Source organism: Pleurodeles waltl, chromosome 1_2 (assembly GCF_031143425.1).
Source record: "Pleurodeles waltl isolate 20211129_DDA chromosome 1_2, aPleWal1.hap1.20221129, whole genome shotgun sequence".
Classification (NCBI taxonomy): domain Eukaryota; kingdom Metazoa; phylum Chordata; class Amphibia; order Caudata; family Salamandridae; genus Pleurodeles; species Pleurodeles waltl.
In genome coordinates, this window is record NC_090437.1 from 976367557 (window position 1) to 976395257 (window position 27701).

The 27701-nt window shown below is 43.9% G+C and overlaps 1 protein-coding gene across 1 annotated transcript in view; it reads left to right on the forward strand.

The window, feature by feature from the left end:
• SCFD2 (sec1 family domain containing 2) overlaps nucleotides 1-27701 on the forward strand; it is a 1619339-nt gene that overhangs the window by 1378728 nt on the left and 212910 nt on the right. The window contains exon 6 of the mRNA XM_069201324.1: nucleotides 17609-17754. Coding sequence (XP_069057425.1) covers nucleotides 17609-17754 — 146 coding nt within the window. The remainder of the gene's footprint in view (nucleotides 1-17608; nucleotides 17755-27701) is intronic.

Sequence of the window (27701 nt, forward strand, 5' to 3'; positions counted from 1 at the left end):
CCTTTTGGGTTTTTTTCCCTCTGGCACTATTTCTAAAGGGCACGGTCTGTTCTTGGCAGTTCCATCGCTGACAGCACCGTGGCTACTAGAAAGAGTCGCCCCTTTCTGGGCCAAAGCCGAACCTTCAAGACTCACGCCACTAGATCTGCGGTTTCTTGGCGCAAGCAGCACGTAAGTCGTGACAGATTGCAGCGCCCAACCATTCCGACATCTTCGGACACTATGGAAGATACAGTGGCGGCGGCTGCAGATCCTGATCCATCTCTTTTGACTACCATTCAACAACAAGCTCAGGAATTGCAACAATTGCGCAATGAGAATGCGGTGTTACGACAGGCTCTGGCCCTCCGCAGTGGCGATGTTCCGACTATCTCCGCCTCTACTCCTCGCTTCTCTGGTGAACCAACTAAACTACGTGAATTCCTGGATGCACTAACGGTGTACTTCGCCTTCAGACCTACCCAATTCTCTCATGACAGAACAAAGGTGGGATATCTTATTAGTGCATTATCCGGTCCTGCCTTGGCCTGGGCAACCCCGATGGTGTCGTCCAATGATCCGGTATTGTCGGACTATTCTGCTTTCGTGACCCGCTTCAAACAGATGTTTAATCGTCCAGGATTGGAAGCCTCGGCAGAAGAAGCATTATGTGATATCCAGCAGGGTTCCCAAGATGTCCTTCAATATATTACACGTTTCCGTCAGTTAGCGGCAGAGACCACTTGGGTGGAGCGTACCCTGGTAACTCTGTTCCGCAGAGGACTTAAGGAAGAAATAAAGGATGAATTAGTACATTCCACTAGAGTTGAAGATCTTCGTGGCTTGATGGATCAAGCACTTTCGATCGAGTATCGTCTTCAAGAACGACGAATGGAGAAGAGAAGGAGTAGAGGATCCTCTCAGCCAAACTCTTCACGGATGTATCTACCTCGTCCTGAGGAATCTCGTCCCCCTGCTAGAGACACAGAAGGGGAACCCATGCAAGTGGATACTACTCGAGGGCCGCTCTCCGCTAGTGAGAAGGAAGACAGACGGAAGAAAGGATTATGCCTATACTGTGGTTCTGCTGGTCACATGCTTCGCACCTGTCCTGTACGTCCACCTAAAACCTCGGGAAACGCCACTTCCCGTCCTCTGTAAGAAGGGAGGGGACGGGATCATCGGCTATACCTTCTATCAGTTCATTTAATGACAATACTACATACTTGTTCGTGTTACCTGTCATATTACAACTACCTGATGGCCGCCAAGAAAGAACAATGGCATTGTTGGATTGTGGTGCTAGTGGTATATACATGGACAAGACTTGGGCCACTAAGCAACAGATTCCTACACAACCCAAAGACATTCCTGAACAAGTGCACACAGTGGATGGATCCTTGATATCCTCCGGTCCAGTCGATACTACGACCCTGATGTTGAATTTACAGTTTGGTAATCATCAAGAGCACATCACCTTTGATCTCATTTCGTCTCCCAACCATACCATTATTCTCGGAATTCCATGGTTTACAAGACATAATCCATATGTGAACTGGGTAACCCGGACAATTTCATTATCCTCACAGTTTTGTCAAGAAAACTGCTTTGCTTCCGATAAATATTGGTCACCAAACAGATTAACACCTATTAAGAGTACTACGGAGTATTCCATCAATACTGTCCAAGGAGTCCCTGAACATTATTTAGAGTTCCAAGACGTGTTTCTAAAACCATCCAGACCTGTTTTACCTCCACATCGAGAGTACGATTGTGCTATTCCTTTGGAACCTGGAACAGTCGTTCCCTTTGGGAGGATGTATTCTCTCACGGAACCTGAAAAGGAAGTTCTTAAGGAGTATCTGGAGGAAAACGTACAGAGTGGACTCATTGTTCCATCGTCTTCTCCGGCAGGGGCTCCTCTCTTTTTTGTACCTAAGAAGACCAAAGACCTTCGTCCTTGCCTAGATTTTCGAGGCCTAAACAAAATAACTATCAAGGATCGTTATCCTTTGCCCCTCATCAAGGATATTTTAGAGGCAGTCAGAGGGGCTCAACGTTTTACCAAGTTGGATCTTCGGGGAGCTTACCACCTTTTACGTATAAAAGAAGGAGATGAGTGGAAAACAGCATTCAGGACACCGTTTGGTCATTTTGAGTATAGAGTCATGCCTTTTGGTCTTACGAACGCCCCTGCAATATTTCAAAGATTTATGGACTCAATATTTTCCGATCTCTTGAACCAGACAGTCGTAATTTACTTAGACGACATCCTTATTTTTTCCAGACATCCCGGACTCCATTCTTCTCATGTGAAACAAGTCCTTCAAAGACTCCGAGCACATCAACTATCCTGTAAACCCGAGAAATGTGAGTTCGATAAGACGGAAGTCAAATATCTGGGTTATCATTTAAGTCCCACCGGCATAGCTATGGACCAAGAAAAGGTACAAGCAATTCTCGATTGGCCTTCTCCCTCGTCCATTAAAGAAACACAATGTTTCCTAGGATTAGCAAACTTTTACCGGCAGTTCATTCAAGACTTTGCTAAACAGACCAGCCATATAACCCATACTCTAAAGAAGGAAAATCTTAAACAGGGGTTTGTCTGGACTAAGGCGGCTGAAACAGCTTTTCAAGATTTAAAAAAGGCATTCACTCAAGCACCCATCTTAAGACACCCAGATACCAATAAACAGTTTATTGTAGTTACTGATGCTTCCGAAAGAACTATTGGAGCTGTCTTACTTCAACTTCAAGAGGATGATGGTCTTGAACATCCTGTTTTCTATCTGTCCCATATTCTCTCTTCAGCAGAACAACATTACTCAGTGCTAGAAAGAGAGTTGCTAGCTCTGAAAACAGCCTGCATCGAATGGAGACAGTTTCTGATGGGTTCCAAGGAGCCATTCGAGGTGCGAACAGATCATCGTAATCTGCAATGTCTCCGTAATTTTGTGTGCCAAAATAGTCGCCAGGCCCGTTGGGCCTTTTTCTTCAGCCAGTATGACTTTTATATCACCTATATACCTGGATCTCAAAACATTCTGGCTGATGCTCTGTCTCGCCGTTATCCAAATTGTACTCCTTCCCAGTCTCAATTTCTACTGGAGCCTAGTAAAATCATTGGAGTTGCTCAATCTTTTCTGAAGGAGGTACAACTGGAGTACTCCAGCCTGTCAAATAGCGAAATAGAGAAATTACGAACCTTTTTATGCAAGAAGGAAGGATACTATTATCATCAAAATCTGTTATTCCTCCCTACTAACAGAGTTCGAGACAAGGCATTACAGATGTGCCATGATTCACCGATTGCTGGTCATAGAGGTATTAAGGCCACACAAGAACTTCTTTCGCGATCTTTCTGGTGGCCTACCTGGAAATCAGATGTCGAAAGATACGTTCAGGCTTGCCCTGTATGTGCTCAAGTCAAGATTCCCCATAGCAGACCTGCAGGATTACTACAGCCTTTGCCAGTTCCACCAACTCCATGGCATACTACTTCCACTGATTTCATGTGTTCACTTCCATCATCAGCTGGAAACCAGGTTATCATGGTCACTGTTGATTCTTTCACTAAGATGGCTCACTTCACTGCCCTAAAGAAGTTACCTACATCCCAAGAATTGAGCCAGATATTTATTGACCATATTTTCCGTCTCCATGGACTTCCACATACCATTGTGTCTGACAGGGGACCTCAGTATATTTCTCGGTTTTGGAAATATTTTTGCAAGACACTGAATATCAATATAGCTCTGTCATCCGGTTTCCATCCTCAGACCAATGGACAGACCGAACGATTGAATCAAGGATTAGAACAATACCTTCGCTGTTTTTGTAATTCCACCCAAAGCAACTGGAACACATATCTTCCTATTGCTGAATATTCCTACAACAATACTGTCCATAGTGCCTCCAAGGTCACTCCTTTTTTCTGTTCCTATGGCTATCATCCTACCTCTTTTCCTACTTCTCCTCAAACTACCTCTACTCTGCCTGCAATTACATCTTTTTCCAAACGTCTCCTGCAAATCCATAAACTAATTAGATCTAATTTATTGAACACCAAGAGATATATGAAGAAGATCGCTGATAAGAAACGTGGACCCACTCCAGATTATCACCCTCATGATAAAGTCTGGCTTTCTTCTAAATTCTTGCCCTCTCGCCTTTCTCTCAATAAGTTCACGCCTCGCTATTATGGACCTTTTCGTATTCTTCAGTTGATCAATCCTGTCACTGTTCGTCTTCGCTTGCCTCATACTTGGAAAATTCATCCGGTCTTTCATGTATCCCAGCTCAAACCTTATGTCCCTGATCCTTTCTCTCGTCAGTTTCCTTGTCCTCCTCCTGTGTTGGTGAATGATGTCCCTGAATATGAGGTTCAGGAGATTTGTGACTCTTGCCTTTTTCACCGACGTCTTCAGTATTTGATTCACTGGAAGGGTTATCCTCTTAGTGAATGCTCATGGCAAGATGCATCTTCTGTCCATGCCCCTCTTTTGATTTCTCGTTTTCATTGTTTGTTTCCCTTCAAACCTGGACCTTCGGGGGGGGGACCTACTGTCGTGCCGCACAGCGCCTTCTCAGGACGCGGCGCGCCCCGAGCCTTCTCTGCACAGCGCGAGGCCCCAGATTTTACTTGGGGCCTCGCTCTGCCTTCTGTTGCTTCCCCGTTTTCCCCTGACCCCTCCTTACCTGTTTCTTTTTCTTCTTTTCCTTCTTCTTTTTCCTCTATATTTTCTGGGGCATTTTCTGTCCTTTCTTTGTCTTTCCCCCTTCCCAGGTTTCCTCATTCTTCCCAGAATTCATTGTTCCCTATTTTCTATGGTTTCTGTTCTATTCTATTCTATGTACTTCTTCCCTATCTAAGATGGTGTCTTTTTACTTCCTGTTGGTCACTTCCTGTTTCTTGGTATATAAGGGCTCTGTTTTCTCCCTTTCCTTGCGCTGCAACACTATCTGCTCTGATTGTGTCTTCGCTCCTGATTCTTGGCCTTTGGTTCTGAATCTTTTCCATTTTTGCATTTACCTGCATTTTTGTTTCTTTTGATTCCTGGTTTTTTTCTTGTTTCAGGAATCCACTGTTTGGAGGTTTTTTCCCCTTTTGGGGTTTTTTCCCTCTGGCACTATTTCTAAAGGGCACGGTCTGTTCTTGGCAGTTCCATCGCCGACAGCACCGTGGCTACTAGAAAGAGTCGCCCCTTTCTGGGCCAAAGCCGAACCTTCAAGACCCACGCCACTAGATCTGCGGTTTCTTGGCGCAAGCAGCACGTAAGTCGTGACAGGTGGGGGGGTTCTGGCTGAGGAAGGTGGTGAGCTGGTCGCCGGTGATCTTGTTCCAGCTCCTGCGGGGGGCTTGTTGAGGGTGGTGGTGGGTCGTCGTTTTACTGAAGCTGAAGTGGACGCAGCTGTGGTCAGTCCACTGGAGATTGGTGGAGTGGCTGAAGGTGACGTATTTGCTGGATGAGAAGACTGGGTCAAGCGTGTGGCCGGCGTGGTGGGTGGGGGTGGTTACCAGTTGCTTGAGTCCGAGGTTGGCCAGGTTGTCCAGTAGAGCAGTGGTGTTGCGGTCCTTGTCGTCCTCCAGGTGGAAGTTGAGGTCCCCCAGGAGGATGTAGTCGGTGGAATTGATGGTGTGGGGGCTGACGAAGTCTGTGATGTCTTCGCTGAACTGTGTGCGTGGTCCCGGTGGTCTGTAGATGAGGGTACCTCTGAGGGTGGTCTTGGGGTCGGTGTGTATCTGGAAGTGGAGGTGTTCGGCGGAGGTGAAGGTGTCATCGGAGTTGGTCGTGATGCGGATGGTGTTCTTGTGGATGATGGCGATGCCTCCTCCTCTCGGTCCCTCCTGGTGATTTTGTATCCTTCTGGGACGGCGATGGCGACGTCGGGTGCTGAGGAGGCGTTCATCCAGGTTTCCGTCAGGAAGGCGATGTCTGGTGCTGTCGAGTCGAGGAGGTTCCAGAGTTCGACGGCATGCCTGTGAACGGAGCGGGTGTTGAGCAGGATGCACATCAGGTGTTTGTTGCTTGGGCTCGGTTTAGTAGGTGCGGTGTTGGGTCGGAGGCTGGTGAAGCGGCAGGTCAGGCAGGTGAAGGGTCCGTGGGTGCGTCTCGGGGTGGCTCGGTAGCAGGCGGTGTTTCGGCCGGCATTGAGTGCGTGGAGGGTTTTGGCATCGTAGATGTGCAGGGTGTGCTGGCGAGGGCGAGGACCAGGGGGTCTGGCGCTGGGCGCGGTTCAGGCGCGGACGGGCTTACCTTTGGCGCACCTTCGGCGCTCAGTCGGTGCTCCCGCTGCGCGCGTCTGCTGCGCGGTCGCTCTGGGGGCGTCATAAGTAAGGAGCCGGGAGGGAGGAGCAGCTGGGTGGCGGGAGCGGGCCGGCGAATGGAATCACAGGGGGGCGGGGCCGCAGGGAGGCAGCGGCGGGAAATCCCAAGAGGCAGCGGGAATCCCAGGAGCAGCGAGCGAAGGAATCTGCAGGCAGGAGGCGGCAAAGGCAGGCAGGAGCGGCAGCAGTGAGTGGGGCGACCAAGCCCTGTGGAGGGCTGAGCGGTCACACTCTGTGGTCCCCTACGGTCCCCTTAAGTAAGGAGCCGGGAGGGAGGAGCAGCTGGGTGGCGGGAGCGGGCCGGCGAATGGAATCACAGGGGGGCGGGGCCGCAGGGAGGCAGCGGCGGGAAATCCCAAGAAGCAGCGGGCAGTGGGAATCCCAGGAGCAGCGAGCAAAGGAATCTGCAGGCAGGAGGCGGCAAAGGCAGGCAGGAGCGGCAGCAGTGAGTGGGGCGACCAAGCCCTGTGGTGTTAGGTGTTGTTCTTTGTCCCACACCCGCCCTCCTTGGGGCGGGACGTGCCTGAAAACGGCTTATATACTACTGATAGCCGTATGTGTCGATGCTGCAGATTGTGATGAAATCATCCACTGCATCCATAATTCTGGGTCTACGTCCCCCCATGGCTTATCTGTACTAATGCTCACTCGAGCTCTGAAATCCTCGTCCAAAATCAGCCAGGCTAAACCCCCAAAATGCATCTGCACTTTCTTAATGATGCCCATGTATTTAAATAGTGCTATAGCCCTGTCAAGGTATCTCTCGCAATAAATGCGTGCAAAGATTAAAAACGCTGATGTCCAATTGTCCATATTAATTGGCACCCTCGGCCTACAGGCCAACTCCCACTCCTCTTCCTTATGACCCTTCTTTGGCTTGCATGTCCCTATGTAACAGTTTAAAACGTCTACGTACTCGTGTCTCCATATTCTGGCCTTTGTTTTATCCGCTATGTGTGAGCCAATGGCATAGCCAGACCCATATAGGGTAGCCTTTTTTTTTTTGTTTTTTGTTCTCCCCCTTCCTTCTCTTCTTTGCCTGAATTCTCTCCTGTAGCCTTGTCCCCGCCTTCAGTTGTACCTCTGGCTTGCAGCTCTGTGCCTTTTTCCCCTCGCTGCTTATCTTTACCTGTTAGTGTGTCAAATATCGAAACTTCCCCTACCCCAACGGACTTGTAATTGGAGTGTCGTCCCCTTTTGCACTGTCCCCCCCAAACCGACCACCATTGCCCGTTACCTCTGCCATGTGTAGCCACCGGCCGCAAAACCTTCCGGGCCCTTCGGCCCCGTGCTTGTTCTTGCTTTCTTTCCTGTGGACCACTACTGTTGTCCCGCTCCTGCAAAATGGAAACGGAGAGAGGGGTTGCGCCGCTCCTGCGTCCTCTTCCCCTCCCCCTTGTGCTGTGCCATCCGTTTCCTTGATCTCCCCCTCTTCCCATTCTTCCAGATCCTCTTCACAGTCAAGTTCCAGCATACCCTCGTCGCACACATCCATCCGTTTTTTACCACTCCCACTCCTCATCATGTAGCTATTAGACATGTCATCGTGACCCACATGGCATCCGCCATCTCTGTGTTGTCCCCGATCCTGCGGAGTAGAGAAGGCCGCCGGAGGCCCCTCTAGCGCTTCTGACCAACGTGCTGGGGCCGTATTGCGCCCCGTTGGTATCGCTTTCTTTCTGCCAACCTCTTACGTTGGCATTAACCTTCCGCAAGCCGCATGGCCGTATGCGCCACTGGCTCCCATCGCGCTGCCTAAACCACTATCCTCCCCGACTTCTTGTCCCCTTCCGCTCAGGCCCCATACCAATGCGAAGCGCAGCTTGTGCCACCTCTACGTCGCAGCTGTTTGCCGCGGCGCTGAGGCGGAGTTCCTACCCGACCTTACCTGCCTGTACCCCCTAGCTGCGGGCCCCAAAGGTGTGTTGAGAGAGGCTACGTGGGCCCTGCATAAACTGGTGCCTCCCAGGGTCCTGCGTAGGGCCTGGCACGAGGGGGTCCCGCTAGTGCGTTGGTTGTGCCTTGTGTAACAGCCACCTTGTACCAAAATGTTTTTTTTTTTTGGGGGGCGGGGATGGGGCCTGTATTGTCCCTTACTCACTTAATTGGGCCTTAAGGGCCGGTGGCGAGGGCCCCACACTGTAATGAGGTGGGCTCCCCCACCTAGATAAATATAGTTGCCCAGCCTGGGTCTGTCGCGTAGTATTATCTTTATATTTATATTTCTTTCTATTTATTTATTGGTATTAGTTTTTTTTTTTTGTTTGTTTTTTTTAGATATATTGGACCTCACGCGGTCGGGGCCAGTGTAATCCGGGCCGCCGCCACTGTAATGGCCTGTTGGCCTATAAACAAAAAGGCCTGCTGGCAGGGCCCCCAGGGGCCGTGGTGGCTTAAAACCCCAGCCACCTGTTCCCGGGCCGCGGAGCCGCAAGTGCGGCCGGCTGGCCAACAAGACCCGTGCCTTGTTCCTGTAAAAACGGAGGGGGGGGAGCGGCCGCTCGAACGGGAGCGTTGGCCGCCTCCCGTAGATGTGAGGAAGGAGGAGGGGGGGGTGCGGGATGAAAAACGCGCCCCGACCTGCTACATAAAGGAATGGGGGGGGTACCGGTATACCCCGTCCCTGTTCCGGTTCCATGCCCCCTACCTGAAACCCAGAAAAAGGTCCCGCAGATAAGATCCCCAGGGACCGGCCACTCCAAACTAAAACCGCGCGATGGGAGCGCGGAAAGAGGCCGGTCCCTCCACCCCCAACCCCTTTTATTCCCTCCCCTTAAACCCACCCCCACTTACCTTTTCCCCCAATCCCTGTCCCCTTCGCCGTCACTTCCTTCCCGAACAGTCCCGCGGGAAGACTAGAGCGTTGCTCTTGCTTCCCGCGGGCCCCTCCAAAGCCACGCATTTATAGGGAAAATAGTTCTTCTTTTTCCACTTTGCTTCTGTTCCACGCGCTGGTTTTCATCACTACCATAGGTGAGATGGAAATAGCCAAGGCTCTGGGCCCCAAAGGTTTAAATGGCCATCTCACCTCCCTTAAGCACCACCCAGAATGGACAGCATGCCATGTGCTCTTGGCCCCCCTCCAAAGAACTGAACTACTCAAAAGGGAGCAAAGAGGGCGGAAACCAAACTATACACATACATTTACCAACAGCTAAGAGCGAGATTTAGAGAAACATATCAGTGGAAGAAATGCATTTTCCCATTCAATTGGACCAGGGTGGAGAAAGCAAACATGTTATTATTTAAAGTCTAAAAAATCGCGACTCCCCACCCTTTGAAACGGGATTGATTGTATTTAACAGAAATGGATTGATTGTTGTATACGAAATGGATTGATTGTATGTATGCGAAATGGATTGATTGTATGTATGGAAATGGATTGATTGTATGTATGGAAATGCCAGATGGTGCTTGTGGTACACGGTCAGCCTATCTTTGACCATCACTCACAGGCTAAACTGGGAGCCAAAGGAGCTCTATATAAAGTTTAAATACCATCCTCATATAATACTGAGCTAGTCTGAAGCATCTCTGCAGGCTGGTTGTGGGAGGTGCTGTGCTCAAGAACATTATGAAAAAACATGAAGTCTAATGATTCATTTTACAGCACAATTTTCCAAGTATATTGTCTCAAAAGTAATTTGTTTTATAGGCAATTCTGAAGAGAAAGTAATGGAATATTCCAATAACTCAGAGCCTGGCACAGTACACGGGACAGGAAAGTTATCTTTCCACAAAAGAAAATAATGTATGTGCCTATAATTACAATGAGTGCTGTGCCTCAGAGAACTCACAGTTCTTCACTAATGTCTCCCAGCCTGGCAGACTAGAACAGTTCATGACAGTTTACAAGGAAGCAACTATTTCTTTACCAGTGCCAGTAATGCATCTATGCAAAGTGACACGTAAAGAGCTGAATACTCTAATGGATTGCACCGTTCCAGGTGAAAAAAGAGGGACATGGACAACATATTTTGGGTTCGATTCTCAAAGCATTGCACACACCTAAGTCCAAATTAGGTGTGCAAAAAGAAAACTCTGAAAATGCAAATATCCAGTCTTTAGTCCCAGATTTAGAACTGGTGTTATTTTACATTTGCAAGTCGCACTTCTGCCAGTATGGAAGAATTGCTTAACCTGTAATTTTGGTTTTGGGCAGAATTGTGAGTATTTCTGGATGGGGCACTCAGCTGATATGGGTGAACACCCACAAACATGTCAGTCTTGTAGTATCCCAACATGGAAGTGTGTACAAACTTGCAAACGTACACGCACATGCATTTCCAGAGTGGAAATAGAAAGGGAATAGCTCATATATAAAAGGAGAGTTAAAAAAGGGTTCCTCCATAAGGAAACATTGTTTTACTATGGAAAAAAACATAAGTATTGTGAGCAAGTATTTTTTTATAGCACATTTCTATTGGTTTTGTTCCAGACATATCAATGATAAAGAGAATAGAGTCTATGAAGTCTAATATTATGACATCACAGCATTTGTATAACCACAAGTGTGGACCTTTGTTGCCATCAAACCATGCAGTGTTCCAACCTCGACCTCCCTTCTCCCTGCCACCCTTCCTCCATGAGCTTGACCACCATAGGTTCTGATTTCTTCATCCAGGGTTTGGAATTGAGTCCTCTCTGAGTCTAGGAGGATTGGCACAAGTCTGACCATATTTTGCCATGCTTCTGTGGGCAACCCTTTGAAACATAGATAGGATTTTTCAGACTCATGCAACGATCCAGGCCTCTCTTCCAGCCCTCCAAAGGAGGGGGTTCGGCAATTGTCCATTCTTTGGCCTTGTCCCTCTTCGCTACGACCAACCCCATCCACAGCAGTGCAACTTGGTATTTAGTAAAGTCCAGATCAACAGCCTCATGCAGTAGTGCCAATTTGGGATCACTAGGGATTTTCCAGCCCAACATCCTCTTCATACCTGCAAGCACTCCCTCCCAAAAGGGTATCAAATGCCCACAGGTCTGAACACTGTGTAGCCAGTCACCTCTCAGTGTTCCACATCTCAGACCGTTTAGCATATCCATCTCCTCCCTTTCCCATAGCATTTTCTGTGTGTAATGCACTCTACGCAGGTATTTCAGATCAATAAGTCGGTACTGTGATTCAATGGCCGCCTCTCGAGGGGAACGTGGGCAAATATTTATTTGTTTTGCATTAACAATTACAGACTTTTCCACCTGTTTGAAGATTTGCATGAACAATTTTACAAATCCAAGTACTCCTGGAAAACTGTCTGTCAGATTTCCTTGACTAATCGCTAAAAAGTATGGATTTTTGTCTAAATCTGGAATTTATACTAGGGGAGCAGAATTCTGACTTTCAGACTCAGGGCTTTGTCTATTGAGCTAGTTCAGCACCTAGCATAAAAAGTACAAAAAACAATAATTACCAACCTAATCAAGAAATCTGTATGATTTAACGAGGCAATTAAATATGTTTCCACCTGGTGATACCTTTCATTTGTCTAGAGGAGAGTGCCACATACACGGCCTCTGCCACATGCACGGGTGTTACAGAAAAGTCACTTAATATTATATCCGTCACTTGGCCTTTTTTATGACAAAAAAAAAACTTCTACTCTTCTCAGTACCACTAGTTACCTGGTGGCAGTAATAGCTAGAAACCGCCTCCCTTCCTCCAGTGTTTGCTTGAAATAGTTTTTCTACTTTTACGTGATTAAGCAAAATCCGTTGCAGTATTCCAAGAAACATGTGACAGCTGTAAATTTCCAGAAGTAGTACTTCTCCTCTGTACGTAGACATGTGGTTTGTCCACTTGGTGGACACTGTCCATTACTAAGTATTGCACAATTAACATTGCTTTTTTTTTTTTTACCTCACAGGGATGTTTTTCCTTATGGGAAATTATTTCCTCCTTGATAGTAGTTATCCCAAAGAACTTTGGTAGTACCTATGAGTTTTTTCAGCATAAGGCTGGATATCCAAAACATTTGTGAATACCCACAAACATACACGCTTGTGGGGGTTACCTGCATTTTGCATGACTACTTCTCTGATATTACTTGTTACCCACCCCTATTCCTAAAGTTATGATGGTAATAAAATCAGCTATAGTGGCATATTTTCCACTGTATGTGTGACAATTATAATCTTGAAATTCTGTGAAACCTGGTTATGTCAATACAGATTTGAAATGTAGTCATAATTGCTTGTGTGTGTCTGGCCAGTGACAGCTCTACCTGTCTTACCTGAGATTATACCATTCATAAAGATGGAGAGCAAAAAAGGTCAGCGTCCCTCAGCATCCCTTGGTTGTGTCATTCAGTGTGGTTGATTGGTAAACATTTAGTTTATCTTCTTTTCCCTGAATGCACCATTTTATTGGAACAGTAGCTGTATGTGTCCTCTTCATTTTATCTTTATCGCACTGGGGAAGCATGAAGTTGAAACATGGCCAGTCATGGAGCTGATGAAGAGGCAGGAGTTCAGCAAATTCTGGTGCCGCATAACTACTCCATTACTTTCCAGTGCCAACATACGCACTGGGTCAGAGCCTGTCATCTCTGCAGTGGAAGACCTGGCAAGCTATGTGTATGAGCTGCTCTCAAGGGGACAGAAGCATTGGATGACCTCACAGACTGGAACAGGTGATCACAGACATAGATATAGGACTACAAACTGGAAGATAAAATGGTGGCACCCTCTTGGAAAAAGGGACTACAGTGACACAATGGCCAAACATAGACAAAATAGATGCAACAGTAATAGGTGTATATATGGTTGTACATAGTTCGTTTTCTTTTATCACAATCTCTTTAACTTGGAGCTCTTCAATTGCTATATGTCAGGCATGAGTTGGTCATTCAGTCCAAGTGTAGAGTGCCATGGGGCCCTATGTGTTTGGATGATGTTAATATATGCTGTAGGCTTTGACAAACCCTAACGTAGTCTGTGTTGATTTGTATTTGTGCGTTTGAGTTTGCATTGCAAAGCAGTACTGCAGAATGCTCTGTTTTAAATGTGTGCGCGTATTGCCACATGCGCTTCGCTTTTACACACCTTAGCTCTGCTGCTGTTTGAATGAAAGAACAAAATACTTTCTTCATTGTTTTAAATATTAGCAGCGTGTAGGCTCGCATGTAATCTGGTTGCGGCCCTACCAGGTTTCAAATGCAACATACCTACGCTTCTGATGCTTTGAATAATGCAGTGTTGTGCAAATGTTTCTTCTTGAAACAGTGTCTAGTCCAGGGCTCTGATTAAAAAGTACAGGAACTACCTGATTTCCTCAAATACTTGGATGAAATAAATTAGTTTTCAGCCAGAGCTCTAGTCTGTTGCATATTACAAGCTCAGATTTGAAAGTGCTACACACCGCCCTTAACTTCTCAAAGACTAATTGGGGATAATATGAGTTCACAACTGTTGTGTCCTGGTAGAGGTAAGTAAGCCAGTGTGATACTTACTCATACTTTACCTTGATGGAATGTCTTTGAGGTTTATTTTATGTTATTATGTTAATTGTCATGTGATAAGGCATGTGATAACCACCTGTCCAGATTAAAAACAAATTAATTATCAGTGCTTCCCAAAATGTATTTTTAGAAAGACATTTCATTTTTAGGTTGAGCGTAAGCGTCTGACCTCTTTTATACTTTTAAGTATACTTCTTCTGTGGGCTTCCAGCTATTTCATTTGTTAGTTTCAGTGCCATTTAAAAATCTTTGCTTGCTAGTGGTCTGTCAAGCCTCTTTGTTCCACTTTCTTGTGTCTGGGAACAGGTACCAACTACTGTATAATTACGCTTTGTCCTGTTTATCTGGTCTGTAGGGGACTTTTTTAAACTTTATTTCCTGCTCCTGTCCAGGGAAGCTGCCCTTTTAATTTGCAGAGCATTCTTCCTCTGAGCTTAGCTGTAAATAAGGCAATACATCAGGCTATCTTGGTCACATTTGGTCTTTGTGGTTTCTCTGCACCCTCTCTCAGCTGCCTGGCTCCCGTCCTTCCTTGGCTTTGATTTTCTTTACCAGGTGTGCCTGGTTGTGTGCTGAGAGCAAGGTGGAGGATCGCTTGTAATTGCTTATAGCCTATGTACCCAGCTCTACCAGGGCTCCGCAATCCTTAGAGACAGTGCCCACTTCTGCTTCATACTGGGATCCCACTCGCAGCTCCTTCAATGCATCTCAGTTTACACACTCCAAGCCTTCAGCCGTGCGAGTGACAGGAACCACACTCACGCTGTCTGCCAGAGCACCTCAGTTCTTGCAGTCAGTACACTCTGCTGCTCCACTACTAGAACCTCAGGCGCTGCTCCATCAGTGGACCTCAGTTCACACACTCCTAGCCCTCAGTTGTGCCCGTGCCAAAACCACACACACATTTCTGGTAGAGCACAGTCAGTTCTTACAGTCAGTACACTCTGCTGTGCCAATACTAGGACCTCAGGCACAGCTCCAACAGTGCATTTCAGTTCTACCCCCACAAGGTTACTTCCTTTCCTATAGTGATGCCCCGCTCACATACAGTTCCATTACAGCAGCTCAATTCTAATATTAAGTCCCACTGCCAAGCCAATACTGTACCCAAAAGAGCAAAACACAGCTTAGCCAGTGCACCTCAAGTCTAACATCCAACGCCACGGTTGATGGGAACCACCACGCTCTGGCAAAATCCATCAATTCTAACATTCAGTGCACATTTCTTCTCAGTGCTAAGGCTCACACACACGCCCTTCAGGTCTCCTCACTTCTGTGGTTCAGAGGCAACGACACTCCCATACTGTGCCCCACTTGCAGCTTCACCAGGGCACCGCCAGACGAACACTCGGCAACACTAGCACACCAATACTAGGTTCCACATATAGCTCCATTAACATACCTCACCTCTGACCTTGTGTGCCCATTGCTATTCCAGTACTGCAGCCCACATACAACTCTGTCAGTGCACCTCAACCCTAACCTGCAGTGCCCCATTATTCCAATACCAGGAATTACACGGCACTCCGTTTCTCATTCCACACCCTCTGCCTTTCTGTTATTAGAGCACTAGGCTGGGACACAGCTCTGTCTATACCCTCAATCCTGATCTGAAGCGCCCCAATATTGCTGTATTGGGATTCACATGAAACTCTGCTAATGCACCTCCTGCTGTTCTGAAGTGCCCCCTGCTGTTCCACACTCTGACTTCTCTTTGAGGACTTGGGGGATCCAATTAAATCTAATATTAGCTGCCATCTTTATTTGGGAGGGTCTGTTTCACCTATCTCACTCTGTTCTTTCCTTTACTCTGTTTAGTCTCAATGTTTTTTTTCTCCCCCACTTTTCTCTTTCCAGCTCTTAAAATCCACACATTAACAGTTTCGCTATTATTTTCAACTGTTTATTTCTACTCCTCTCCCTTTTTTTTAATTTCCCTCTTCCTCTTGCTACCTCCTCTTTCGAACTCACAGAATCTTGGATATTTCTTTTCTTGTTTCATCCCTCTCTTTTTTCTTAATCAGGCATTAATCCTTTCACTATTTTTTTACTCTTCCGTTCATTCTTTCTTTGTTTTTTTATTTGCTCTCTCCTTTGACTCTGCATGCATCCTTTCACTTTTTTTGTTTTTAGATCTTTCTTCCTTTCTTTCTCTGGTGTTTTTCTTATCTTTATCTGTCAATTCACGTTTTACTATAAATCCCTCTCTTTCCTGTCTGTATGTGGAAGCCACAAGTTAATTGTTGGGACCCGAAGTGGCAAAGTGGTTTTCCCATTCTGTGTCTGTGGGAAATGTGTCATTAAATACATGCCCTGGTTCTTTTGCTACTTGTTTCTCTCACCTTCTCTCTTTTTTTCTATAATGTTAATTTTTCTATTTCTTTCATTATTTTTTCCTCTTTATCTTTCGTTGGATAGCTTCCTTCCCTTTTTTTGTCTCACATTGTTTGCTCTATTTGTTCTCTTAGTTTTTTCATTTTCTCGTTCTTTCTTTCCCTACTTTCTTTTATTTCTTTGCAGCCCCTTCTCTTTTTTTCCTTTTGTCTGTTGTATTCCTTTCGCTTCTCTTTTTCTGCCCCATCCGCTGTCTACCCTGAGGCCTAGTTATCAATAGAACAACAGATGCAGTGGCACCAGGGCCCAGAGACCTATGGACCTCACTCAGCTCTAATCACTGCTGTATTTTCCTACCGAAATTGCAGTCAACCATTTTCCTTTCTTACTCCAGGGCCCATAACACCGCTACTACGCCACTTGTCTTCTCCATCTTTACTTCCGACTCCCTCTTTCCTTTCACCCTCCAATCTGTGCCAAATGATATTTTTGTTATGGTGTTTTGAGCATTACAGTCTAATGCCAAACGTTTATTTCTGATAAAGGTTTATATGATAGTTGTATATGTTTTAAGATAGAGAAAGAAGGTAAATGAAAGTGCTTTTGTTAAATGCTGGGCCACTGGAATTATATGGCAGGAAAAGACAAAATTATGAGACAAGGTTGACCAATTTATGTGGCAAGAAAAGTCCAGTTATGAATTTACAATTGCAGTAGTTCTAATCCCAAAAAATGCGAGACCTATTGCTTTGCAAATGCTTGTTCTATCATGCTAATTAAAGACATTGGCTAATGTTGATCTACCACAAGCAACAATAACAATTAAGTCATTCACCAGAGGTGATGCAGTTGTAGAGATACCTAAAAGCAAAAATCATATTTAATTTTGCAAGTTTTCTAGAGTGCAAATTAGGTATTTTTGTGACTGCTATGTAGTTGATAGCTAAGCTGTAAGAGTTACAGCAATACCTCTTACATCATACACCAAAATGTATTGATTTGTGTTTCATTTTTGTTCCTACCATTAGCTACTGATTATCCATACTAAAAATTTGTCGGAGTGTCACAAATTTGAGATCTAGTGCCTAGACCTTAATTTGTAAACCCAGACCCGAGCCCAGAGTTTTGCTCAGAAGCCCGTGGCCAGTGTTGTGGCTACTGGAGGCGCTGAATATCAAGGTTGCTTAGTCTTGATTTCACCTCATACCTCTTTCATTCACCACCACACTCCCTGCTACTTCACCTCACTCATTCTGTTTCTTTCTCATCATTGCTTTCTCACTTTGTCACTGTTTTTCCATCTTTCTCTTCCTCTTTAATCCCACCTTTTGTATTTTCTCTCTCTTGCTCTGGGTGAAAGTCTAATGAGATATAAATAAGTACTGTTTCCCCAAAAATGACTGTCAGTGGCACCTGTGGGCAGCCACCGGCTCAAATTAAGCACCGCTAGAGCCAATAGCGACTGCCGTTTCTCTTGTGCCCTGTTGACATCATTTCATTTTTTCAGGTTGTGGATCCTCCCCTGAGTTGACATTCCAGAAGGCTAACACTGTTGTTGATAACATCTTCAGAACATTGAGAGATGTCACAAGAGCTCGGATGCATATGAAACAGTTCAATTCCGTATATGTTCCTGGAAGCAACACTAATCCGGTAAGCAGATGCCAACCCCACTGTCACCATGAAAAGCCACTACAATTAGGTATCTGTGCAGCTATTGAAAGTTTTGGTAACACACACAACAGTCTAGATTAAAAACAAAAAAATTTCACTGTTTGCATACATTTATTTTTAGAAATCATTCAATTTTCTTCCAAAAACTCAATTTCTTTCTGCAAAACTAAATACATTGATATTCACTTGCCACTCTGTACAGCAATATTTTTCCCGGACCTCCCTTCAACTAAAGACCCTTTCTTGGCTATTAATGTCCGATGATAATTGCTGATGTATTTAAGTTTAAATGTTATTGTATGTTATTTTATAAAACATTTGAAATCTTTTTTTTCACTCAAAATGCACAGTATCTTATAAATTCTTTGCTTAAAAAATAAACTTTGTTGTACATGCTACACAAGTAATATGCAGCTTGAAACATTAGTCTAGTGGGTGTGTAATATGATTGTGCCAAACTGATGTAATTGTAATTTTACTGTGGTAAGTACCTCAGAGACAAAAAACGTGCTTTCTAAAAATAAATTAGTAAATACGCCTGCATTTAGCTTGCTTCATAATTATCAGACATAAATTCAGGAAATATCAGGTAGAAAGCTTTCATGATAACAGAAGTTGGTGCTTCCAGTACGGGAATCTTATCCACGGTAAGATCATCTCTGTCCATCTTGTTTAGAAAATCTCATACTTGCCGATATTTTTTTTTTTAAAACGCCCCTTGATATCATAAACTCAACTGGAATATCATTAACACTGTGCAGCACAATATTGTGAAATATTTGGCCCATATTTACTAACTCGAGAAAAACCAAAGAGTGACTTACATTATTGTGAAAGATGCTAGATAGTGGTGACTCACTCAATTGGAGGACATCTGTTGTATGTCTTGCTATTAAACATCTGAAGCCCAGCCTGCCATATCTGCAGTCCTGGTCTTTTTACAATGAATTTGATGTATTAGTAATAGTTTGGGTCTGAAAATCTTAAAAAGCACCCATGGCTTTAGCCTCCAAACATTTCTTGTAAATGGTTGTTGTCACCCGCCAGATGCACAAGAAATTAAAGTGTATATTAGTTTCCTCCCATCAGCCCTGAAATAAACTTAACTAATTAGGAATTGACCATCCTTCTTACAGAGTCCGTTAATTTCGTAAGTATGATGGGCTGCTTATATGCCCAGATAAAGCTACTGATTGAACTGAGCCGTTGAAAAATGCATTCGGGAAAAGTAATGGGATGGAGCTTAACAAATATCCAAACCGAGCAGGATGATACTCTTCACAGTATTATACCTCCCCGGCAGTGGGCTAAGCAACCTGTTTGTCTCAATTATGCATACTTAAGGTGAACATTTACAATACTGGTTCATAATTGAGCTTCACCATATCTTCTTACTTGTTATACTGTTTCCCAGGTATAAGCAACAGCAAATATAAAATAACCATTCTAACCTATATTATCCTCAGGTGCCAAAGTATCCAAAGAAACCCCAACTAAATATACTGTGGTGTCACCTTCAGAGCACTTATCTTCATTACTATATAAAGACTAATAAAGGTTTTGAAACTGGTCAAAACATTGAGTTGCACCATGCCTTTCATTTCTAATCTACTTAATACAATAGACATCTATTTCCTCTCTCATTACCCGCTAATGTAGGCCAGGCTGACCCGCTGTGCTCGTAGACGTGAGTAAGATTTTGAAGGATGCTGTAGCTTTCGCCTTGAACCTCCTAAATGCCAGTGCATGACAATTCAGAATCCTCAGAAAAATCTCTTGTTGACGAGCGAGTTTGGTCGTCATAGCTTCAACATGCTCCTTCTCTAACAAACAGAGCTGCTCCTTTAAAATGAAGAGCTTGTTCTGTCTGTTTTCAATTTCTCCTTACAACACAGCTAGCTGCAGCATCCCTGATGACTGTCTCCACGCGTCCCAAACCATAGCATCTGGAGCCGGGCTTAGAGTATGATTTATATACTCCTTGATCTTATTAACAACACACCCCTTAACAATAGGCTCAGAAAATCTGACCTCTAAAAGGTCCATTGCGGCGTACTCTACCTACTGTTAGACATCTTGAGTGTGATTGACAAAGAAATATGGTCAGAGCGTATCCTTGTTCACACTGGGATAAGTTTCTTGTGATATTAAAAATAATCAATATGAGAATATTGTCTTTGTGGTCATGAGCACAATGTATACCCAGGTTCACCTGCGTGGCTAACCCTTTAGCCATCAGTCAGTCTCATAGTAGCAGCTCTGACCTTTCTGGTGATTTGGGGTTTGTGTCATCTACCTCCCAATCCAAAGTACAGTTAAATTCCACACACAGACTAAGAGTTTTTCCAGCGTGGCAAAGATTGGGAGGACCTCTGGGACAGGGTAATTTAGTTTGAAGCAGAGAGGAGGTTTCAGGTGCTGGTTGTGGTAGAGAAGGAATAAAATCAAGAAACTTTTTTGAGAAAGTAGAAATTGTTGCTATCCAGCTGTCTTGAGCAATACCATCCGGGGGAAGATCTTTTCTCAGATTATTAAATGTGAGCTTTCTGTATGGCTTAGTGACCTCAACAAGCACAGTATGGTCTAAGGATTAATCATCTGACTTTAGGTCAGAGATCGTATGTTTAAAGTGATACATAAGGTATATGGAGATTTAGCAATTTTGCAGCTGTTTTGACTTAATATAGTTGTCTGTACATCACAGACAGTAACGATTTGAGTCACAGTTTTAGTTAGATCTGAGAGTCTACAAGCAACATACACATTGGCAGATATATAAATGTGTTGGGTAATTATTCAAATAATAAACACATTTTTGATACATTCAAGCTATGCTCAGTTTATGTAGCAGAACTATTGAAGCAGAAAATTATGTGTCACTTGATCCTGTGATAAGGCTTCCTGGAACAGAGCAGCGCGATGGAAGGGAAAGTTCATGGGAAAACTGGATTTCTGCAGCACACTACAGTGGATTGTGTTTTTTCCACTTATTACCATATATTTGTCCTAGATTTTTAAAGGAATAAGTACATCAAAAACAGTCCATTATCGACAGATGATGTATGTGTGAGAATGTGAACGTGTACCGCTCTTTCTTAGCATATCTTTTACAATATGTGATGCAGTTTTCGGAGGATTGCACCAAAATCCTAAAAAACTACAAAATTATTCATTATAGCTCTCGGAGTGCCCGACGTGCCACAAATCCATAAGAAGCAGTATCAGTGATTTCCCCACTGCAGGTGTTGCTTCAGAGAAAAGAACAGTACTCCTGTCAACTGTGGGGGCTCCAGCTTTAGCAATATTTCCATGTCTAATCATCTTATCTCTGGTGATCAAACAACCTATAGAAAGGATTCTCATGGAAGTGATATGAAGCAAGTAACCTGTGCCCCTAAAAAGCATTGTGGAATTTTATTTTATACACCGCCATGCATTCAGGTTATTGTGTGAAACTCTTCTTGCAGAGACCTTCACTTAAGCATAGATTATTTTTTTTAGGTCGAGTTCGCAAGTGCTTTTTGATCTGTCGTAAGTATTCTGTGGGCTTTTAACCACACCCATCTCAAGCCCACCACTTTCACTGGTTCGTGGGCTTGCCTTTCAAAAATCCCTTGAGGTCATTGGTAAATGCTTCACATTTGTCCTGCCTTGGGGCAGTTTTGTTACCGCCTTGCAGACTGACCCTGGCATACAGATTATTGCACAGTTGCCTATATACTTCAGCGTGGTCGAACTATGTTTTTTCTTTTTCTCTATCCCCTTCATGCTCCATGACAGCCAGGGCCCTCACAGCACAAACAGGGCAGAACAGAGCAAACTTCATTGGCAGTATTGAAGTGCTGGTCACATTGTTCACACTATTTCCTAATCAGAGTCATTTCTTTTGGCTCTCATCTTTACGCTCCATAGCTTTCACAAATACACAGTGGGAGATCCGATACTACAATATTCACCGCACTCGGGAAACTTGCCCCATAATGCTTTGCAGGCCATTACTTTTGGAAAACTTTTTTGCTCATAACTCAGCCTGTGGTGGTCCTAGGACAATGTCTACATTATTGCTGGGTCCCCACCCTAGGAGAGTGGGGACCCGAACTTAATACCCCCTCCCACCATTCAGTGTCTAAGATCTCTCATGGCTGGAACTTTTGTTTTACAGCTGGGAGTAGTTTCTGTTTTAAGGTCCTTGCTTGTAATAGCATTGCAGTACACCTGTTAGCTCTAGGGGATAAATATATGGCCCCAGTGCATTACTTTCTGATCTTTTCTTTTCATGTGGTTATGCCCCCTAGGGGCCAGAACATCATGTAAATAACCACCTTAATTGTTTTCTGATCAATATGCGATCTTTGGTTAAACATAGTTTAGAATTTTCTGAATTTTTCGTCTCTAATAATCGCAGTTTATTATTTTTTGCTGAGACATGGCTGAATGAGTTCTCCAATCCAGACATTGTGGCAGCAATGCTGGATAGTTACACCATCAGAGAGGATAAACGTGGTAGAGGTCTAACTATAGTACACCACGACTCACTGACTTTATCATGCAACCCACCTACTCTAGTGAACTGTGAGGCCCTCTCATTTAAAGAAAGGTTACTGAAAAATACACTTTCCCCGGGATTTTAATTTATAGACCTCCTGGACCTAATGCTCCCTTCAGCAAAGAAATTTGTGATTATTTCGAGATCACCGTACAATACTCAAACTATACTATTTTAGGTGACTTTAATTTTCATTTGGAAGATTTGAGGGATAAGAATGCTGCAGCATTAATCGAAACCTTAGGTTCTTTTGATTTTGTTCAGCGGGTGCCTATGGCTACGCACAAACTGGGTCACACCCTGGACAGTATATTTTCACATGATTCAAACCTCATTTTTGACATTTCGCTGCTATTGATTTGGTCAGATCACAAGGCAGTGCATTTCAAACTGAATATTTCAGTACCATCACATGGTATCATTAAATCTGCTCAAATCAAAACCTTTCGGAAGTAGAACAAGTTAAATAACAAAGCGTTGGGGGAGCACTTCAGTCAAACATCACCAGACCTTGGTGCTGACTCAAATGAAGCCTCTGTTAGATATCAAGAGTGGCTGAGTAGGAAATTACTGAATCTAGTAGCAGAAAAGATAATAAAGTGTCATAGGAAGCAGCCATCAGCACCTTGGTTTTCACCAGCTTTAACAGTGCTGAAACAAAAATGTCAGAGACTGGAGAGAGAGTGGAGACGAGACCATAGTGAGGAAAGTAAGAAGATTAATCTTGGAAGAAAAATCTAAATACTACATGGCTAATATAGAAAGGACTTCACACTCCCCTAAGGAGCTTTTCAAATTAGTCCAACTACTTTCCATGCCACTCTCCTCCCCCGGTCACCCTCCCAATCAGGATTTCTGTAATAATCTAGCTGACGTTTTCAAAAACAAAGTTAAAATAGTTTACACATAATTTGATTCAACCCTTTCCATCCCGGTTACCAGCAAAACATCTTCCAACAACCTCCGATCAGCTGGTCTAGATCATTTACTTCAATTGAGCATTGACCAAACAGTCAAGCTCATCAATCAAGTAAAACCTGAAGCACCCTTGGATCCCTGCCCACCCAAAGTTGTGCAGGCTGTGGCGGATTGCATTGCACCAGTTCTGACGACTCTGTTTAATATGATCATTACTACTGGCATTTTTCTGGCTATCTGGAAAAAGGTATCTATTCTGCCACTGTTAAAAAAAAAAACTCAGTAGACCCTAGCATGGAGAAAAACTACCGCCCTATCTCTAGACTGCCTCTCCCTGCCAAAATGTTGGAAAAATATGTCAATGCATGTGTATCGGATTTTCTAGAAGAAAACAACTGAAAACAATGCAACACAGTTTAAAACCATGTTTATCAATACTGAGACAGCCTTGATTGCTAACTCTGAAGAAATCCGAGCGATAAAAGATAAAGGTGGTAGAGCGGTGATGACCTTGGTTGAACTCTCCGTGGCATTTGATATGGTCAGTCATTCTGTATTATTAAACCGCTTGACCAATATTGGCATTTCAGGTCTAGCTCACAAGCTTATTGCATCCTTCCTTGATGAACGGTAACCAACATTGGCTCTTGGGGATTTTCAATCTAAATCTTTTTCCCTCCCTTGTGAGGTCCCCCAGGGGTCATCACTTAGTCCTACTCTTTTTAATATTTACGTGGCCCCGCTGGCTAAACTAATTCTTTTTAATGGTTTTGCCACAGCAGCATATGTCAATGATACACAGATTGTGGTTTTGGTCCCAGACAATTCTGACGAAGTAGCCAAAAGGTTTAATAATTGTATGAAGGCAAAGGCTGGATAGATGACCTCCAATTTTCTGAAACTTAATTCAGATAAAGCTGAAGTCCTAATTTTTTATAAAGAGCCCACTTTTTGGGGTCATTCTTGGTGGTCCCCAGGATTAGGACTGCCTCCAATTCCAACCTCCAGGGTAAGAAACCTTGGAGTCATTTTTTATACATACTTATCCTTTAAGGAGCAGGTTAACAAGCTCTCATCTTCCTGTTTCTTGAAGATTCAAAAGAAGGTGCTTCCTTAAATTCCTTTTGAGCATCAGAAATCAGTGATCATGGCTTGAGTCATGTCAAAGGTTGACTATTGTAATGCCGTATATACGTAGGCAAAACAAGCAGAACTTAAAAAATTACAGACACTGCAAATTGCAGCTGCATGCCTCCTGACGAAAGTGCCAAAGTTTATGTCAGTTATAAGTGTAATAAGAGACCTCCATTGGCTCCCGATAAAAAGGCAGGTGGCTTTCAAGGCACTGTGCTTGGCCCATAAAGCTTTGTACAGTACCAAACCTGGATACCTGGCAAGAAAAAACAGGTGGTATTGACCATATGGACATTTGAAATCCTCAGCATCCTACTTTGGATCGACCACCAGGTTACACAAAGTTTCCTGGGGAGGCTGTGGTTTTGTTTACATGGTTAGTCAACTATTGAATAAAATGCCACTTCATCTAAGAAATCAACCTAGTCTTTTCAATTTTCGCAAGCTTTCGAACCCTTTAAGTGGTTCGCTCACCATCCCAGGTGCCAGTGACACTCATACACTTATGCTCTTGTTTATATATTCCCTCTAGTGGTTTTTCATCATCCTATGAGTTGTCCCTGTATTTCCAGATCATTAGCGCCAAGACACACTTGGATATTCGCGCGCTTTATAAACCCTGCGTCATTCATTCAACTATATGGTTACATGACCATGTTTCTTACAAATGCTATTTTCATTGTGGTGTCCTCTAGGAGCTGTTCTGAGCATTACAGTCCAATGCCAAAAGTTTATTTCTGATAAATGTTTTTATTGGGTTTACATGATAATTGTATATTTTTTATTAATATCTCTTTATTGCAGTTATGACCATGATTCAGGCCAACGTAATATCCTTATTACACTGTGACTGTTTGAACACTTATGAAATGTTTGAGTGACCCTTCTGGTTTATGTAGTTTATTTCACTTGTTGCTTCTCCGTGATTGTCTTGTGTCTTTTTTGGGGAATTGTGTTAGCCATCCAACAACTCTGATGGTGGGGTGGTGAAAGCGGTATTCTATTGGAATTAGCATGGCATATTTAAATTAGGAAGCTAAATGGCAACATTTTCATTTTTGGCTGCGGATAGAGGAAGAAGGTAAATGGAAGTGCTTTAATTATATGCAGGGCCACTGGAATAATGTAGCAGGAAAAGACAAAATTATGAGGAAGGGTTGACCAATTTATGTGGCAAGAAAAGTCCAGTTATGAATTTTCAACGCCAATAGCTCTAACTCAGGCAAATGCGAGACCTAATGCATTGCAAATGCTTGTTTTTTTGTTTTAGGACATGGCACTGAAGCGTGTCAGAGAAACGGTGTCAAAAGTGTTGGTTCATTCACTTTAGAAATAGCTGTAGGTAAATCTCCCCCATGTCACTGTCCACATCCACACCGTCATTCTCGACCTCGACCTGAACGCCCCTTTGAATTGCGGTGTTGGTGTTATAACTTTGTACAAGTGACAACAGTTTTTCAGTATCCAATAGCATCAGAGAGCAGGGTCTCCACAGACTTGTCATGCACCTGAAACTGGACTCAGGCTTCCTCATGTGTACTCTCTAACATATACACACCTTTGCATATGTGATGCGATTTGTACTTGTGTTGCAAGGTAGTTTTGGAGTTCAGTTAGCAGGCCGGGATCCATCCTGCTAAACCGTATTTGTTAACAGTGTTTGCGGATGCCACTGATTGTGAGATGTTTACAGCTATTCCATCTACACCTGCCACCTTTAAAACTGATTTCTTACCAACCAGGCATACGTCCTGCAGCTTTCCATATGTCCGACATCAGTGTATATACTGTGCCAAAAATATATGAATGTTGTGCACTGTCAGTGTACCATGAGGCTCACACTCTGCTCATTTTGTGAGTGCTGCCCCTTCCTATTGCAATATATTTATATGGTGCACCTGACAATGTTCAGCACTGGTTGTGGGTACAATCAATAGCACCACTTATTTTTGTGGCGTGTACGACGCCGTAGGTGTCCTGCTTCTCACATTATAGCTCTGCAGGAATGCCAGGGAAGTTTTTGTGATCCTGAACTTGGAGTGTAGAGATAATATAAAATGGTGCAGCAAAGTTAGGAAGTGCTACCTTCCTTAGCAAGTGTGAACTGAAAGGCTAATAAATTCCGTGATCTGAAGACCTGCTTCTGGACGGGTGATACCCGGCTCCACTGATCAGTAAGGGCCATGTACTGGGTCAAGCTCTTGGATCAAGTAATCTGTTATATCCTTTGTACAATCATATCGTTTATAAATATTTCACCACTCTGTTGCAATTGGGTCAGCTTTTGCTTAACGAATCTCTTCCGCCTTTGTCTTCTGATCTAATGATCAGTGACCAGTATACCCACAGCACCATGTAGAGTCCAGCTATTATTGATCATTGTAGAGCATTCTCGAATGTTATATTATGTATGTTTGTATAGCACACAATTCACCCAGGAGGGTATGCTGGTGCTGAAGCAGGAGCTGTGTGGGCCAAGTCAGGGTCGGGCCTAGGCGAAGAGCCAGATCTTGAATTTCTTGCAGAATTCAAGAACTGAGGAGGCGGCGGTTCTGATGTGCAGGGGAGGGTCATGCTAGGCTTTAAGAGTGAGGTAGGAGAAGGCACAACTTTCGGATCTGGTTCTGTATACGTGGGGGGTCTTTGCAAGTATGAGTCTGGCTGAGTAGAGGTGTCTGGATAGTTTGTGGAAATGTATGCAGTTGTTGAGGTACATGGGGCCAGTGTTTTTTAAGGCTTTGTGTGTGTGAGGAGTCTGAAGTGCTTGTTTGTGGATTGGGAGACAGTGGAGCTCTTGGAGGTGTGGGGTGATGTGATTTCAGAGTGGGAGGTTAAGGCTAAGCTTGCCCTCTGAATTCTGTATTGTCTGGAGTCTTCTGGTCATTTTAGCATTGATTTCTTCATAGAGTCCTTGGATGCTGGTTGCGTGCAGTCATTGGATAAGGATGGGGTGGGAGATGGTGCCAAAAGCTGCGGCAAGGACCTGTAGGCTGAGGACCACAATGTCAACTGCTAGAGCGCAGGGTGTTCTCTACACCTCAATCACATAGAATATTCATTAGTTCAAACATCGGGTAGAGGTAATATGGACCTTTGATGTCGACAGAGAAGTAGGAAGCCGTAATTAACATAAAAACTTCATCAATTATTAAATCTTTTGTTCAGTCAATAAAGAAAATTAGTCTGAGTTTAAGGATTTTTATTTTTAAATCTGTTAGTTATTCATCCTTTATTAAAATATTATTCTCAAAGTATCATCATTAAAATTTAATATAATGTAATTGATATTTGATAATAATATTACTACATTAGTAAATAATAATGTCAA